The 17826-nt window shown below is 38.1% G+C and overlaps 1 protein-coding gene across 2 annotated transcripts in view; it reads right to left on the bottom strand.

Moving 5' to 3' along the window:
- Positions 1-2511: 2511 nt before the first annotated feature.
- RANBP9 (RAN binding protein 9) overlaps positions 2512-17826 on the bottom strand; it is a 37558-nt gene continuing 22243 nt past the window's right edge. Inside the window, exons 4-14 of one of the 2 annotated variants that reach the window (XM_072411677.1) lie at positions 17186-17353; positions 15868-15890; positions 12307-12482; positions 10873-10985; positions 9876-9984; positions 9589-9680; positions 8497-8644; positions 6682-6803; positions 5574-5722; positions 4758-4869; positions 2512-3769 (exon numbers count right to left, since the gene is read on the bottom strand). In XM_072411677.1, the coding sequence (XP_072267778.1) occupies positions 3639-3769; positions 4758-4869; positions 5574-5722; positions 6682-6803; positions 8497-8644; positions 9589-9680; positions 9876-9984; positions 10873-10985; positions 12307-12482; positions 15868-15890; positions 17186-17353 (1343 nt within the window). In that variant the 3' untranslated portion in view covers positions 2512-3638. Of the gene's footprint in view, positions 3770-4757; positions 4870-5573; positions 5726-6681; positions 6804-8496; positions 8645-9588; positions 9681-9875; positions 9985-10872; positions 10986-12306; positions 12483-15867; positions 15891-17185; positions 17354-17826 lie in introns of both variants that reach the window. The other variant, XM_072411676.1, reaches the window with a different exon arrangement.

Here is a 17826-nt window from a genome sequence, read left to right as displayed (position 1 = left end):
TTATTCGGGCTGTGATCCAGATTTGTTGTAAGCAGATTGAAATGTTTTGGGTGCACTAATAGGAACAAACTGCTGTGACTCCATTTGTTCTAATAAAACAGAACTGTGGGGGAAAAAAAATAATATAACCATAGACAATGTGTTTGCTGTCTTTTCAGCTCACAGGAAGTGTCAAGGACATTACTATTGTAGCAAGAACATGAATTTGTTGTGCTTGCTGAAAATGTATTTGGGTGGGGTGGCTGTGGTGTTTTCTTTAGAGTAAGGACTGGTAAGGTGCAGGATATTACATTTTGTTCTTGGATTTAGATACACTTCAACACCCTAGGTCGGTCCTTAGAAATGACTGATTATTAAAAGGGAACACAAAAAAAAAAACGAATGCAAAAGCATTTATACCCCATATTTGAAGTCCCCCTTATACCACCAAATTGGTTTGTAGGCAGATCCACATTATTTAGTTTCAGTAATGCATCAAACCAATTCTCTACACATACCACCCTTTATGTTTATGACAATTGCTGCACAAATAGCCTCACATCTGCGATGGGAGATTGGGCGGGGTTATGCCATCATGACATCACATTCAGTGGCATCATGATGGCATAACCCCACCCACTCTCCCATTGGCTCGGCCCCTCTTTCAACTTTTATATCAGATTGTGGCCCGACTGAAAAAGTTTGCCCACCCCTGCCATCGACCATGGTTCCTCCAGAGGTTGCTAGGGGTTCTCGAGCAATTTGTGACTCTTAAGCCAAAATAATCATCGGTTTGTATTAAAATGACCTGTCTGTAGAGTGACAGCCTTCCAACTGATCATCAAACTAATTTACTGCTAGCTATTCATATAATACTTAAAGAATTCCCTGAAGACCTGAAAGTTATTGTTCACCAATGTCAAAAAGGGGTGAGAAACACTGCCATAGACAGCTTCTGGCCTCTTGGCTGTGGATCTTTTTCGTGAGCCCAGACAAATGTTTATATTATATCCCTATTTAATGTACAGCGCTGCGTAATAGGTTGGCGCAATAAAAATCCTGTTTAATAATAATTTAGCCACGTTTTCCATTAATGCTCCACTTACCTAGTTAGATGTTTGGAGGACAGCCTTTTCTAGGAAAGATTGTAGTTGTAGAAGTTGTACCACTTTCAATTCTTAGTTTTACTAGTTGATTTAGCTTTTTGTTTTTGAGGTATTCTTTAGTTAAATCTGTAGGTTTTGTTTAAATAGCACCAATAATATACCATCTTCAGGCTTTAATGGTCCCCTCCAGTAGAATGGCCATAGCCTCCAAAGAGCTATGTTTACAGGCTCTGGCAATCCGCTGTAATATTTTAGGTGTGGACTGTCATGTGTGACCCCCTAAGTTGGCCACCATGGGAATTTGCCAGCTCTTTCTCTTTTTTCCCCAATTTTATATTCCTGTCTCTCTTCACAAAACAACAACATCTAAAACTAATCATTACCTACCATAAATCCTCACACTTTTTGAACAGTAATTTACAGCAGATATTCTTGTCTAAGTTACAGGTTAGCTGAAACCTGCCATTGGACTGCTGTTCCCTAGGGCGCATAACTAAAACTAGTTTTTAAAGGGCCCCTTGTTGAATTTGTCCTTTAATCACTTATCAGTGCAGACCACTGTTTGCCTTTCTGCCTGTTCAAGTGATATTTTTTACAAAACTAACAACATTGTAAGAAAGACAACAGCTGTATCATTGTCAATGCACCAACCCTGTGTACTCAGCAAGGTAACAGCAGCTGTTCTGAGGCTAGGACTACACATAATTGCATCTCTTAGCTACAGAGAGATTTAACCACTTGTTTATGGTCTCCTCCTTTGTACCACCCTGAAATGAATGTGGTACTAATAACTGTCAATACAGATATGGCAATCTCAGAGGAAAAGAGATTTTATATCCAGTGTAACCCAGGCGTAATGCTCTTTATGCCGCTGAGAAATTTAACTGCTTGTTGAAAATTATCCCATTAGTATCACATTGATTTCAATGAGGCGACTAAAAAAAAGTGGTTAAATCTCTTTTTTTTTTTGACAGTGTAGGCCTAAGCTGAGGCTATGTACACACTAGATTTTTGTCATTGGAAAGGATCTTTATTGATCCTTTCCAACAGCAAAAGACTAAAAGATGCATGAAAGAGCGCTGTACATATGGAGCCGTTACGCTCCATGGAGAGGGGGAGAAGGAGCGAGTTGCATTTCGCTACACTCTCTTCCCTTTATTTGTATTGCAAACGTTTTTGAATCCGCCAGGACGGATCCATGAACGACCTCGGACAGCCATTGTACATATCAGATTCTTGTCTGATACTAACCCTGAGATAAGAATCATCTGACGTGTGTACAATCTGATTTAACCCTGTGAAAGCCATACTTGCTATGAGTTTTGAAGGAAGCATTTGATCCTGTGCCAAAATTTGACAAACAATTTGAACATGTGCTAAAATGAGTTCTCTCTGGGCCAAGACACATCAATAATAATTTGAAGACTTGTATCAGTTTCCAAATTTTTAAATTTTTATTGGCAGATTAATTTAAGTACAGTTACATTTTTATTCAATATTTTAGCACTTAAAAATTAAAGTGTACAAAGGTGAAATTAAGATACCTAGAAATAGACTAAATATTTGGTTCTTTTCTATAAATAAATGATTAAAGACACACCAATCTCTAATATAGTGTAGAAGAAGCAGTCCTGTTATGGGATGAGTCGAGCAGAAGTCTTCACATCACACGTTGTGCTGACATGTTACAATAAAGAATTTATCACACAACAGGAAAAAACAATGACACAGCCCATAGCGAGAACAAAGGCTGAAGCTGGCCACAGCAACCCATCCTGGGACTACAAAGTCAAGATGCAGATAGAAGGAAAAGAAATTACAGGTTATTTCAAGTCTTACAACAAGAGTCAGGGATATTCTGCTATCCACACAAGATGTCCTACATCTGATGGTGCCCTTTGCAGGTTAGTAGATAGACCAGAAGCGTATATGACTGATGTCCACACTTTAGACATGCCAAGTGAACATACACAACTGGTACACTGGCAGTTCTGTTTCTCAATCACAGTGCGTGCAGGCTCACAAAAGATACATAACAGTTTGGTGAGTGAAGACCTGGAGGCATTGGATGGACTGTGCAAATAAAAAGCCTGGATGCAGATTGTAAACACTAATCCTTTTGCAGCACAGAAGTGTCTGTTATGCACCCAAACAAAATGAAAAAAGAAAATGAAACCACAGGACCAAGCTGCAAGCATCTCGCTTGTCCTTTCGCACAACCCTGTGAGTTTTTTTTTTAATTTTTTAATTTTTTTTTGTTCTTCACTGTACCTCACGTATTGGAAGAGAATATTATAGATTAATATAGTCAAATCAAATTATTGCTGGTATATCACACCAGAATTACATAGCAACATCCTCTTAAAAGTGAAAGAAATTATAGTAATAAAAAAAATAGCTATTTAAAGTCAATGGTAGAGTCGTGCTTGTTACAAATGGTATAACTGAAAACAAAATAAAAGTTCCAAGTAACTAGAGCTGGTCTATGTGTCTTGCAGTATTCCCATACTGCATATATACTCTGTGTTTACATTGACTTCTTCTAATGCATAGCTAATGTAAGTAATCAGCCACCCTGGCAAATGCACAGGAACCTATGCCTGAGTGAGCCATCATCTCTAAACACTGAGCAGCTTGTTCCAGAGCCAAGGAGAGGGGTGGCTGCTTTGGCAGGTTGTGTATATCTACGGGATTAAAACACACAAAATACTGTTAGAAACATGAAAATACCAAGATGAAAACAAAATTACTTGGGCGTAAAAATGTGAGTGACTGTAAACTTAAATTTTTATAAAGAATGCAAGGCCTTAAACAGAACTAAAGCTTTCTATCTTTTACAGGCATACACAGCATCACTGCTTTTTTTTAGATCTGCAGGTGCCATGGTGCTGCACATAGGATTGGCTGAGACAACAAAAAACACTAAATCTAAAGGAATGTTAAGCAGCAATATAATGTTCCTGTAATATAAACTATAATATAAGCTCCAATATACTTGTTCCTGGTCAGTAACTAAAGCCAAAAGGTTCAGTATAACTGCCAGGTAAACAAGTATTTTTTAAGAAAAATGGTAAACCTCAACTTTTACCATGGGACCACCCACATGATATTTGTATTTATGTGATGTGTATTTCACTTGCTGATTTTTATTGTGCAATTCACTAGAACCGTTTCATACAAATATTCTCCAACATTGTTCAGGTGGATAAAATACAGTAAATCTTGTTCAGAATTAAATTAAAACGTCAATGCTAAACAAAATACGGTGCTTTGGATCATTAGAATTGTAACTGAAAACGAAGAATGGCTGCCTGTGCGTACTGCCAGACAACCCCCTCACTGCTCACATCACACACACAAATACACTGAAATGTGTTGCATTGGATTTGGCTGAATTCCCAGACTGTTTCTATAGTAACTGCAGCCAGGACATGATTATCTGTATAAAACAAGGCCTTGTATAGAAAATATATGCATCTGTGAAATACAGACAGACAAATAAGATGGGGTAATGCAGGAAGCCAGTGAACTGCATCAAATCATCAAACAATTTAGATAGAATTGTACAATCGTTTCTGCAAAGGTTTTACCAGCAACATTTAACAATAGCAGGCACAGCCACTTAAATAAATGATATTACAAAGTGTACAACAGGAAAATTGCCATACTTACCTAATATTGCACTGTTGAGAGAGGAGCAAACATGCTCTCTCTGTATGGGATCAAGCTGGTAGCCAACTGGGCTATTCCAGGGATCAGAATAAGCCAATAAACTAAATGCATCCTGTAAAGAAAACACAAGCATAATTAGCACAACTTCTAAAGAAGTGGGTGGTGGTCCGCCCAGTGGGGTCCTTCTCCTGACCCCGTGATCATGTCCCCTGTATGGACACACTCTCCCATCGCAGGCTCAGACCTGCTTGCTAAACATCCTGGGGGGACAGACAACTTTTGTTGCGTCCACAGCCCTGCACTACTGTCCCCCCTAGATGTTTAGCAAGCAGGTCTGAACCTGCGAAGGGAGAGTAGGCAGGTTCTGGCATTATGATATGACTGTGGGGGAAGTTTCCTCCCCTTTGAGTGACACACAGCTCCCCGCACATGTCTGGTCTGGGGTCTGTGGATTTAGTGGTCCGTGAGGTCTGAAAGGTTGGTGACCACTGGTCTAGTGCATTGCAGAAATCCATAAATCCAGCAATCAGTATGTGTGTGAATAAAAGCTTTTTACAAAATGATATTCAAAAGAAACCTGTCATTAAACAAATATTAGTAGCCAAAGGCAGCCAAGCAACTAGCATGTTCAGAAAGTACCTACAGAGGCAGCCAGTTTATTTGTCCAATAACAAGTGTCCCTTAAGCACATCCTGCCACGCATGAGGTATGGTGGCAGGAAAGAAGGCAAGTAAAACAAAATGTAGAAGTTGCCCCCTTACTTCTTTGTTATATGGGAGGACTAAATTTAAAGTAACATCTTCGCAGCCTACATACCTTTAGCATGTTTTTGTTAGTGGCATTTTTTCCTCGTTCTCGTCTTAGTTGCTCGCTCATAGCTTGTAGCTCTCTTCCAAAACAGATCATTCTCTCTACAGCAGCTTGACTTCCTCCACACAGCTGACGTCTGACCTGAGTTGAATCAACTTCTGCAACAAGAGTAAGTTATGTCGGTTACATTGTTCAATGAATTCATTCATGATAACAGTATCCTAAAATATATGCAAATGTCTGTGTCCCATAAATTAAGGCCTCACATCAGATCTCATTTTTTTTCATAGAAAGATAGATGCGAGCATGAATTGTAATTCCTTAGGTTTTATCTCCCCACTGACTCCACACTGTTTGTGATCTGGTATGGCCCCCAAACTCTGATCCTACTATGACATTCTAAGCTTCAATGCATTATGCCATTTGTAGAATCCACTAGAGGACAGAAAACATCATTATTATAGTGTCAAAGGCGAACTGGTGGATGTTCAGTATATGGAGCATAAACTTCAAGAAGAACTTACATTTCCCTTAACGGCTTTCCTTTGTTACAAGTTTTATTATAACTACTACAGCTACACACAAATGCAAGGATACTATGAAGTTGTTTTTGGCTGGACTAACAAACAAATGCCATAAGAAACGAAATGTTCTAGGAGTGATCTGCCATAAGATGGACCCCGCTTCCCATGTCTATGGGCACACTAAGAGAAACTTAAAGGGATTAAGAGTTTAATGTAAATCTCCCATCTGCTTAGAGGCTCTACAGGTAGTTACACTTAAGGGTCCCCCCATCTGCTTAAATCCTCCCCTTCCAGCAAGCGGGGGGTGTCCATATAAGATTGCTCCTTGCAGTCCTTGGTAATCAGAAGTCTAACTTTACAAGTAGACTACCTTAATGAAGCACCTTAGTATTTAGAACTGCAATACAATGCCAGATGTTAAATCTGAGATAAAAGTTCCTGATCCCAGTAAGAACCTGGAGCTGCAGGGGACTTTTCTGTGTTACTAAATGGAGAGGTCACATGCAGCACTGAATATACAGTTAAATAGAAGACCCCATTAGGATAATCCTAAATAGCTAAAAATAAATACAATGAATATCACAGCAAACCCATTTCTGTGTCACATTCTTCCACTTCACTGTCATGCTTTGCGCTGCCATTAAGAAATCCATTAGATGAAGCTGCAGCAAACCCATTGGAGTAGTGATCAGTCTCCATTTCTACATCACTGCTGTAAGAAAACAAAGCATACATTACATTAGTAAAATGCAAATCAAAACGATACAGCAATATTTTACAGGTACAAAAAATAAATGAATCCTCTACTAGCACAGTTGTCACCCTGGCACACAATACTTGTAACAATTAACAATCTTCTGATTCCTTTCATTATCAGACATTTTAGGTGGTATTAGCGATGTAAAAGTTTTTATAGCAGCCAGGAAAGACAAATCACCCCAGTCACAGCAGGACCACATGGTAATTCCTGCTGGATGTTAATTCCTCATGGATTCCTATCATTTGTAGGCCATTGCTGCCTGGGAGTTGACAGCCTTCTAAATGCAAATCAATGTGTACCCTCATTCTCTAATAACATGAAAAGGGGGGTGTTTAGAGAAGCAGATTGGGTAAGTGGTTGTCAGGCGTTCATCTACTACAATACATCTCTTTTTCTTAGATGCTCAACGCAGCATCTAAGAGTCAGCAGTCTCTTTGAGCAAACTACTATTCCTGCTTGTCAACAGATGGACAAATGCAGCTGATTACATGCCATCGAGAAGAAGTAACTGCACCACCTCACAGCCGTGTGAATCAAGTCATATAGTCAGAGGAAAACTACCAATAATCATTCTACAACTTCTACTCATTTCTGTGCCATTTTTTCCCACCCAACATGACAAATTGTACAGAGTGTATTATGTTTATTTGACTCCTAATTCCTAATGAGAACCACAAGTGGGGAGATCAAGTATAACCCACAGTACCTTTCCTAGAACTCTTCCTAGACTTATGTCTAGCTAAAAAAAATTGTGATATTATGTGAATAACTTCCATTGGATAATGGAATTTTCACTTACGTCCTATTTCAGTCCTTGGGTACATGTGCACACATTAAAAATAAGATTACCCCGCAATAAACTTGATATGAAAAAAAAAATCTGTAATTGAGTTTTGAACAGCAATAAACACCTGACTGGCTAGTTTCTTCCCAGTCTGGTGTCTGTTAGTTTGTCTAAAATACGCCAGATGTATGTACTTTTAGAACAATAGTACACAAATATATAATAGATACCTTATGAATAAAGCTCTACATTTCTTTAAATAATGCCAACACATTGCTAATACTTAGTCCGAGCCATTACACAATATCATGTATAATATGCTTATTTCCAAAATGATACATTCCCTTCCTACCACAGCCACCCACCACAACACAATCCCCTAACAACATCAAAATACTGTGTCTAGTAAATGGATATGAAAATTTCAGACCCTAAAATGGTGGCAAACTATGATACCACTCCCTTCTTGTATTATAACATATCATATGTTTAGGAAGACACACAACAATTTAATTATTTCCCTTTACAATTATTGTACACAAGCTGCAGAAAAAGAGAAATGCAAAAATGTTGTATCCATACATCAGGCCCTGTAAATGTTGCAGTGACATCAAGTCTGTGAACAGTGCTCTATAATATGCCTGTTCTATAAAATGTATTTCTAGGCCTGCACAGAATAAACGAATGAATGAAGTGTACGCCTTGTGAGCTTATAGTCTGGTAAATCAGCAGGAATGCTGCAGCGCGCAGTGAGAGTCATGTAACAGGCTGATTTGCAGAAGCAGCACAAACGCAACCTGACAGTTGTCAGAAAATTTGTGTTATCAAGCAGACCATTCATTCACAGAGGGGACTCCTTACCTAGGATAGCTGTTGATTTGCTGTGACATTGTCATGTTTATACTGTTGAGTTCTGTTACATTAAGGCTGGAAGGCTGGTGTTTACTACGACTGTGAGACTGGTGAGCTTTGTTGGATATAACACCATTACTGCAGTTGCTTTCTGATCCTAAGTGGAGAAAACAGCAGAGATTTGCGGTAAGAAAACCATGAAGTATTTAGGCTTTAGACTTAAGATATACAGAACGATTACATACTTATTTTTGAAGGTAAACAGTTATCAAAAATATAAACATGAATTTATAGAGTAACATTATGTAAAATAGTGTATAGCAATAACATTTATTAAGGCATATGTACTCGGTAGTTAAGCAAAGGTTCTGTTTTACCTGCCAGAGAAATGTCACACTGTTCAGCCAATCCTGTTATCCAGGAAGACAGGACAGACAATATAGCCATGGTCCCTGACCTCACTTTTCCTCTCTGCAGTAACATAATACAGGTTGGGTCATCAACCCACCCCCCTGCATGCTATCTAAACAAAGAATTGGGAGTACACCAGTACACTTGATATAAGCCCTCTTCTCCAGTCCAAAAGCTTACAAGGATAAATGGACTGCACAGATTTGGAAAAGCATGGCTGGCTCCCAGTGCTTGATACTCATGCTTATAGCATTTGAAAATACATCTAATTTAAGTAATCTATAGTGGTTCCAAATAGTAGCCTTTTATATCTGCCAGGAGTCCAGGTAAAAAGCTAATGTTATCTGTAACTTTGTCTCTCAGTTTTTGCCATGCTAGGGTTTTTTTTTGTTTTTGCAAGGGGGGGAGGGGGGCAGGTAAGATAATATTGTCAGAGCAGTTGATTTGCCCTTGTTTAAGGTTTATAATTGGAAAATTAGAAATAACTATGTCCAGTTTGTCATGGAGTCTTTGGCATGATTATCTTCATAGTGTATGACAAGCTACTAAAACTTTAATGCAAACAAATATACTGTTAATAACAAAATGTTACTTAGCACTCAAGAACATCCCGAATCCCACAAATCATTATACAAAGGAATATGCAAAGGAATATGCAGTTGCATAAAATGCCCATTCACAATGGCCTACCTGAGTAACTGTCTTGGGATTTGGGGCTGCGACCTCCCAGACATCTCACCTCACTGTCAGTCCCATTCACCATTTCTATGAACTGTCTTACTCTGTATTAGAAAAAAAAAAACACAATATTGAGCTAAAGAAAAAAAAAATATCATTACAGATTCCCATTTTTGCAATAGGAATTTTACAATTTGAGAACTACACTTTAATACACAAAATACTTCACATGATGTGCAAGCAAATAAAGTTTACCAATTTCCACTTATGGATCATACTTATAAAAATTGAATACTTACTTTAGGGTGAAGAAAAGGTTAGGATTTCTTTCTAGTAAGTTGGGGTATAACTGTTGTGTGGTTTCAATAGCCTCACCCATTCTTCCTGCTAGCACCAACTTCTGGATCCCTGGAAAAATAAATAGGTGCAATGCTTACTCACTTGGTATGATAAATACTTTATGAAAAATGAAATTTTTTTAGTATGGTAAGCATAGGGCTTCTTTTTATTTATATCAGTATCAGGCAAAACTTTACTACAAAACTGTGTTGCCGATATAGCCACAGTAGGAAGGTAATGACAAAGAGGAGTTTGGTGTTAAAGTGATGTTGAGGTTAAATAAATCATATCACACCTAATTCCTGGTCAGATTTAGCAGATGATACAACTAATGTAACAAGAAATTTAGTAACATTCACAACTGGTATTTGAACAAGCTACAGAGCAATGCAAGACCCTGAGCGAGTTGGGGTGACTTTTACAATAAATGGCACCACATCCCACAAACATTAGAACCTTATTTAAATGGTGCTTCTGAACAAAGGTAATATACTTGAACAAATGACACCAAAACAAGGTCGAGTGTTCCCTTTGCTACTAAAAGTTTGTGCCGTCATAACAAAAAAAAAAAAAAAAAAACTTGCTCTCCAAGTGCTGAACATTGGATGCTAATACTACGTCTTTAAGAAGTTCACAACTTTTAGAGATTTGCAGCTAAGGCCTGTGTCAATTGGTTTTGGGTTGGTCTCAATGGCACTAAGAGTAATGTACTTTTCAGCTGTCTATAAGTAAGATAGACATTCTTCCCATAAACTACTCTTACAGGTGGCATTCTTGCCAGTAACCAACCCTACTGACTCAGTGTACTGTGAGCTGTAGATCATCATCATTTGGCTTCCTTTACAGAAAGTGTATAACGCAGCTGCATAAATAATACTCTACTGCTGAAAGCCACCATAAACACCTATGATGAGGGATACAGGCTAAGTAAAAGAACACTTTAGAGAAACGCATTACTTTGCCGATTCTTGATGGAGGCCAACTCTTCCTGAACAGTCTGGTCTGTGGACTTGGCAAAGGCTTCTGCGGTAGAGCAGTAGCCATGATGTACTAGATATGAGGACACCATTCTAAACAAAAAAAAAGGAAGATGCATCATTTAAACAGAATTACAGTCACTTGACACTATGAAAAAAACATCAGCTCAGTTTTAATTTGTTCATTTGTCAGCTGTCACTGTTCAGCAGTGCAAAATGTTTGCTGTCAACCAGAAGTGACTGATTGCATCAGTAAATCCCAGTACACGTTGTATTCAGCATACTGGAGCTCTTATATGTCCAACAATGTTCTGAAGGTAAATCAAAACATTTTCTAGCATTGTAGCTTCTAAATCATAACAATGTATTATAGCACTGTAGGGGGAAAGTACATTGCAGAGCTTTTTGTCGCCTCATTAAATCTAAAGCCACCTTACTATTACTATTTACATTTAAGGCATTACAGAATGCAAATTCTAAATTAGAACAATAAATAATTTGTTTAACTGCAGGACTGAATTAATTATGTCTCTCCAGCCGAGTATGGACATGCTAAGTTCAGCATAGTTCCATGCATACTATAAACCAGGGGTCAGCAAACTCTTTTGGCTACTAGGCCATTTTAGGAGGTCAAGAAGGCACATTAGGCCGGACTCTCTCTCTCTCAAGTCCTGCGCTGATGGCTTTGCCCCCCACCAGGAACGCCCCTGAAAGGAAATCCCTCTCCTCCGCAATGCTTAAGGAGGAGAGGGAATGTCCCCTTACCCCAGGAGCGGAAGTGTTAATGCTGGCCGTGGTAAATAGGGAAGGGAGGCATAACAAGGAGACTCAAGAGCCGCGAGCCACGGGTTGCCGACCCTGCCAGCCAGGATTAGGTCGGATCGACCAGGAGGGCATTAGGCTGGAACGGACTACTCGCTAGGCCGTATCTGGCCTAAAGGCCGGAGTTTGCCTACCCCTGCTAAAAACCATAATATTTCCAAGCATATAATTCAAGATGAAACTGCAGCGAATGTAGCTATTAGATTAGTATTTAAATATATCAGATATAAGTAAAATACACTGAAATCTTGTAGAATTTCTTGGCAAAATGTATATAAAAAGTGACAGTTATTAAACAATTTATCAGGTATTTGCCTTCATGTTGTCAGCTGTATAGGGAAAACAACTAAATTTTGACTGATAAATAATAGTTGTGCTTTAACTCTTGCTTTTTTTCCCTTACAATAAAGCAGCCACAGTGAGATGTGGAAAATGGGAGTGATTTTTGTACTTTTTGATGACCTATTTGAACATGGTTTGCCTGTACAGCAACAATGATTTATTTTGAGGTGCGTATAAATCCTGCCATCAGAGGATTACAATTTTTCAGCTAGCTTCAGGACGCTGAACTTATAAAAAAAAAAGAACTCACTTTTGAATTATAGACTGCCAGTCACCACCAACTGGGAACCTTTCAATCTGTGCTTGAATTTTGGCTCTCCACTCTCGAATATAGTCTTCGATATCAAACACAAAAGGACTCTGTCCAAAATTTGCATCGACTACTTCACCTGGTGTTTGAAGTCCAACGGTGGGATACAGATTCGGCTAAAGAGAAATTATATATATATATTAAACATCAGTTGTTAGTATAGCAGTAAAAGAATGGCGCAGCTAAAAACGAGAAAAGCAAGTTCAGCCAAACTATACCCTGATCCTATAATAGCAAAGCTCTATAAATATTTACTTGGACGCCCTCTTGCCTTAACATTTATCTTTACACTACCACTGCCTTGCTACTGTGATTGGAAATTAAAAGATGAAAAGCTGGCAGAAGGTTATTTTAAAGTCCTCACTTTTTGAGCATGTAATATTTATAAATGATTTAACATATAATTTAACACAGATTTATCGTATAATACACATAAAGATACACTATTTGATGAGCCTTGATCATACCAATGCATGACCTAACTTGAGAGGAAAAAAACTAGGTAACATCCACAACAAATGACACAAAACAAATGTGTATAAACATATTGGTACAAATAATGGACAAAACAGGGAAACACAAGACCCGGTGTCAGGTCCACAGGAGTTACTAGCAACCAAACGGCTAAGTTGACAGATATCAGCTGGCTAGGTTGGGAACCCTGGTTGAGGAAAAAATAAAAAGGCAGTCCAAACCTCACCCAAGTAAAACGTATACCTAAAGGGAACAACCAAAGCATGTATATGCATCAAAAGTTATCCAGAGGTAAAGCATTAAGTGAAATGTTTTTAAAGAAGTGGGAAAGGAAGCTGTTGGCAGTAGAGGCTTTGGGCCTGATTTAATAATGCTCTCTAAGGCTGGAGAGGATACATTTTCATCAGTGGAGCTAGGTGATCTGGCAAACCTGGAATTGATCTGGTCCAAGATTCAAAATATTTGGTAGCAAAAAGCAAATGACTTGAAGAAATGCATTCCAGATTTGTTCAATCACCCAGCTTCAATGATGAAAATGTATCCTCTCCAGCCTTGGAGAGCTTTAATAAATCAGGTCCTTGGACTTTTTATTAAAGATCCAAAAAGCCCTGTGTACCATATTTAAAATGAAACTTCTTCCAACCTTCACAAGCGCATCCAGCCCATGCCTTTGTGATCAAAAGCACGAGTGGGGGATCATCTGCAGCAGGGCTGCCAACTTTTTTTTTTTTTTTTTTGCTTGGGGTAGGAAAGCAGAGTTTCTAACATTAGCAGTTCCGGTCTGTAAGGCTGTGACAGAATGTTAAAAGAATAGAGAGAATGTGAGAAAGAAGGAAGAGTCATACGTCCCTAGCTGAAAACATTTGAGTTGTTGTACGGAAATATTACAATAACAGGATGTTATGTGGTTCTATAATATTCTGAAGGGTAGGGATACATTTTAAAACCCAGGTCTTTGAACACAGGGAATTGCATTCCCCGAGGAAAGAATGAAGTGGAGTCTATGGACATAAGTGGAGTCAATATTCCTGGACAACTAAATATATTTCTAGCCTCCTGTCATGCAATGATAGTTCAGCAGGATAATATACTTAATGAAGACAGGCAAATGTCCAGGCTTGGTATGTATGGCCCCCTAATAGGTTCATTAGTGTAGACGAATGTACTTAATAGCAAGCCATGTACAGGTTTAAAAATGGCCAAATTCAATAATCTAATGGTTGGGAAATTGACCCCCAAATTGGAGGTTTATGGCTGAAGGACAATTCTTGTGTTTTTAACTCCCCAGTTAAGTCAGAGGAAGATTAATGCTTTTTGATACCTTTATGTATAAATCAAATCAGGAATGGTCTTGCAAAACTATAAATTTTGAATAAATAGCATTTTCCCAAGACTCAACAAAGGATGGTTCCTCCAACAGAACAATTTCTGGACTCTTTTTGGTATTGATAGAATAATGTAAAGATCATTAATAAATTAGTATTTTTTTTAGGAAAGTGTATGCTACGAACCATATGATCTGGACTATACCCTATTGGTCGTGGAGAGATGTGGAGATAGGAACATCAGTTCAAGCTTGTCAAATAAACAAGCCTGAGAAGCTAATAAAACAAATTAAAATTTTAAATTACAATCATTTGGGGTAACTAGGATGGGAGCTGGATAGAAAGTGATGGATATCATCTGTGAATAGAACAGATGTAATCCCAGCATTTGTTATTATCTCTACACCTTCAAAAGTAGGAAAGAACGTGATGTGCAATGAGGTTCAATAGCAATATTAAGAATACGTTTTCATCATTGTTTACATACAGAATAAAGTTAGAGTTGTTATCAATCAGTTTGATTCAGAGATTCATTAAGCAAAACTGTTATTTTCATGATTATCTGTTTTTAAGCAATGGATGACCCGATTCCTGAATGACAGTCTGGCCTACAATGTCTATTTTAAAACATGTCCAACAAATACCAGGAAATTCACAAGGGTTTCCTGAAATGAACACCATAGGAGGTTCTCAAACCTGAGCCAAGTGAAAAGCTCCTAGAAAAATTTTAAATGTGACATACTCTCTTTGAAAACTGAGTAGAGAGTTCTTTATTGGGCACTATTTAAAAATAATCAGAAATAATCCCTGCCAGTGCCAACAGAGCACACCAAAGGCTTTACCTTACTGATCCTAAATACAACTGTATAATAAAGGTTTACAAAAATGTAAATCATTGGCAGATTGTACTAACCTGCATTCACAGAGGCATAAAAATAAGCAATATAAGGACCTCTATTTAATGGGCTGACAGTAATATGAAACCTGCTGAAAACCTTAACACCCAACTCACATTAATCCTATGATAATGAACACCAAAGACTGACACCAATTCCTGTCAACTGTCCTCCAATATGTATGATTTAGGAGGCAGAGCTAAACAATGTCATGGAGGGAAACATGAAAATCATGTCTGTCAAATGAAGTTTTAAATAAATATACTAAGATTAACTACAACTTGCTTTTTAGGAACAGTTTATGATGTAGCCCAGATCTCATTGCACCAACACTTATAACTTAGAATCTCAGATTCTTAGTCCTTTTGCCAATTCCCAGGTTATGTGCTATTCCATCTAAATGGTGACCCTCTTGCTACGTACAAACACCAGATGATTCTCGCCTCAGGGCTAGTATTGGATGAGAATCTGACGTACTGCTGTGTACAGCGCCCGACCGTCATCATTTGTGGATCTGTCCTAGCGGATCCAAGAATGATTGCAATACAAGTGAAGGGGGGAGAGAGGGCAAAAGGGTGCCGCTCCTTCATTCTACCCCTCCCCTCTTCATAGAGCAGAACAGCTGTATGCATAAGCTTGTTCATCCATCTTTCAATCTTTTGTCATCGGAAGGGATCCTTTCCAACGACAAAAAACTAACATGCGTACATAGCCTTAGACATTATAGACAATAAGATACTTAAAGCACTGAGACTCAAAAAAGAAAAGAAAAAACCTAAGGAATTAAATTCTAAAGAGTAACTCACCGGAAGGTCTGTAAAAGCAATACCTGTTTAAACAAGAAAAAAACTAAGTGTTACATTTACATTGGCAAATTACGTTTATATAATAAATTGTGAGAAGAAACGTATAGTGCCTGATGTTGCATTAGCACAATATCTATATATGAATTTGTTCCGCCAGCCAAATAATTTTTATCCTCCCCATTAATTCCTACAGCACATCTCCAGTAACTTGAATAAAATCACCCTCCTGGAAACACCCGCCAATTCAACCAATGAGCAGTGCGCAAATCTCCGGGCAGAGGGATTGTAATGAATACACATAGTGTTACATTTTAAGAATGTACAACTGAGTAGCTGGCAGAACAAATAAAGACTTGCTTCATTCAGAAATAATTTGTACATGCACACATAACCGCTTACTTTAAGGACAGCATCCATGAACACGTTACTTAATGTACTGTGCTCATTTACAGTTAGGTTATATACTATTTTAAAGCTGCAGTGGGGAACCTCATCCCTTTGTACCTTCAGATACAACATTTCTGTTGGAACAATTTTAAAAATAAATGGGTAAATGTACAAGTTTCAGATTTAGGAACAAGAGGGATCCCACAACTATCATATTGGTTTTAAAAAAAAATTGGGAAACACTTAATGTGAGCCGAATAATTTTATTTGTACCCTTTCTAGCTGCACATGTCTTCCTTCTAATCTCAGACATTGATCACCAGTACAAAGACAGAAAGCCTTAAGCTCCAACATAGGATTGAGTTACTTTTTTCATTAGGGAGGACAATTCCCTCACCCCAAATGACAGCTCTGGGTCTTTTAGGATGCCAATTACCAAACATCTGTGGTGTCCAATGAAAAAGGTGAGTCAGCCAAATTCTCCACAGACCTGGAGGAATCTGGCATTTCTCCACAGACCTGGAAGAATCTGGCATTTCTCCATTGACCTGGAAGAATCTGGCATTTCTCTATAGACCTGGAAGAATCTGGCATTTCTCCATAGACCTGGAAGAATTTGGCATTTCTCCATAGACCTGGAAGAATCTGGCATTTATCCATAGAAATGAAAGAATCTGGCATTTCTCCATAGACCTGGAAGAACTTGGCATTTATCCATAGACCTGGAAGAATCTGGCACTTATCCATAGAAATGAAAGAATCTGGCATTTCTCTTTACTTCTGAGAGCCAAGATGGGAATGTACAGCTGGGAAGGGTGGCAGTTAAGAATGCAAAGTTTTGCACATAATAATTTAAACACAGATTTATCTTAATAATTACATACATTTTTTTACAGTAAGTAGGGAAAACAAAATGATTTTTGTACTTTACCTAGGCTGTGACCATTTTTAGTGTAGAAGCAGGTGTTGTCTATTAGATTCACACAGCATCCAATGACATCGCCTGTTGTGAATGTTGGGCCGTATGGCTGACCAGTTCCAGAGGAACAGAATGAATGTCCATCATCTCCATGATATCCATAAGAATGCTTATCCCAACCTGATGGGTTTATTGACAGAACAGAAAAAAATAAGATCAGAAATAGATGACATATAAAATGAATTCAATGTTATATTCATCTTCCAGTGATAGGATTCACAATTTTAAAAAACTGTAAAGAACTTTAAGATTATGGCAATGATCCATCCAAATTAATTAGGTTTGCTGGATTGTCAATAGAGAGGATCGCTCAAGACATTGGGTCACAAAGACATTAGATCTATGGCTGGCCATTAAACAGAAAAATGCTTCTCATTTCGTGTATCATTGGCACACCATTTCTAAGGGTGACAGCAAGTATATTACAAAAAAATGATGCTTTTTGTTTTAAACAATTAAGAAGTCTCCCTCTGATCCTGCTGTGTGATAAAAAATAAATAAATAAATAAATAAAGAGGGAGAGTTGGGTGCAGTTGTGAACCCTCGGTGGAAAATGCAGCAAGTCACAACATTTGCTTCAAGTTATTCAAAGA

This window comes from Pyxicephalus adspersus, chromosome 5 (assembly GCF_032062135.1).
Source record: "Pyxicephalus adspersus chromosome 5, UCB_Pads_2.0, whole genome shotgun sequence".
Lineage (NCBI taxonomy): Eukaryota > Metazoa > Chordata > Amphibia > Anura > Pyxicephalidae > Pyxicephalus > Pyxicephalus adspersus.
The sequence above is the reverse complement of the archived record's forward strand: the minus strand, read 5'-3'. Positions and strand labels throughout refer to the sequence as shown.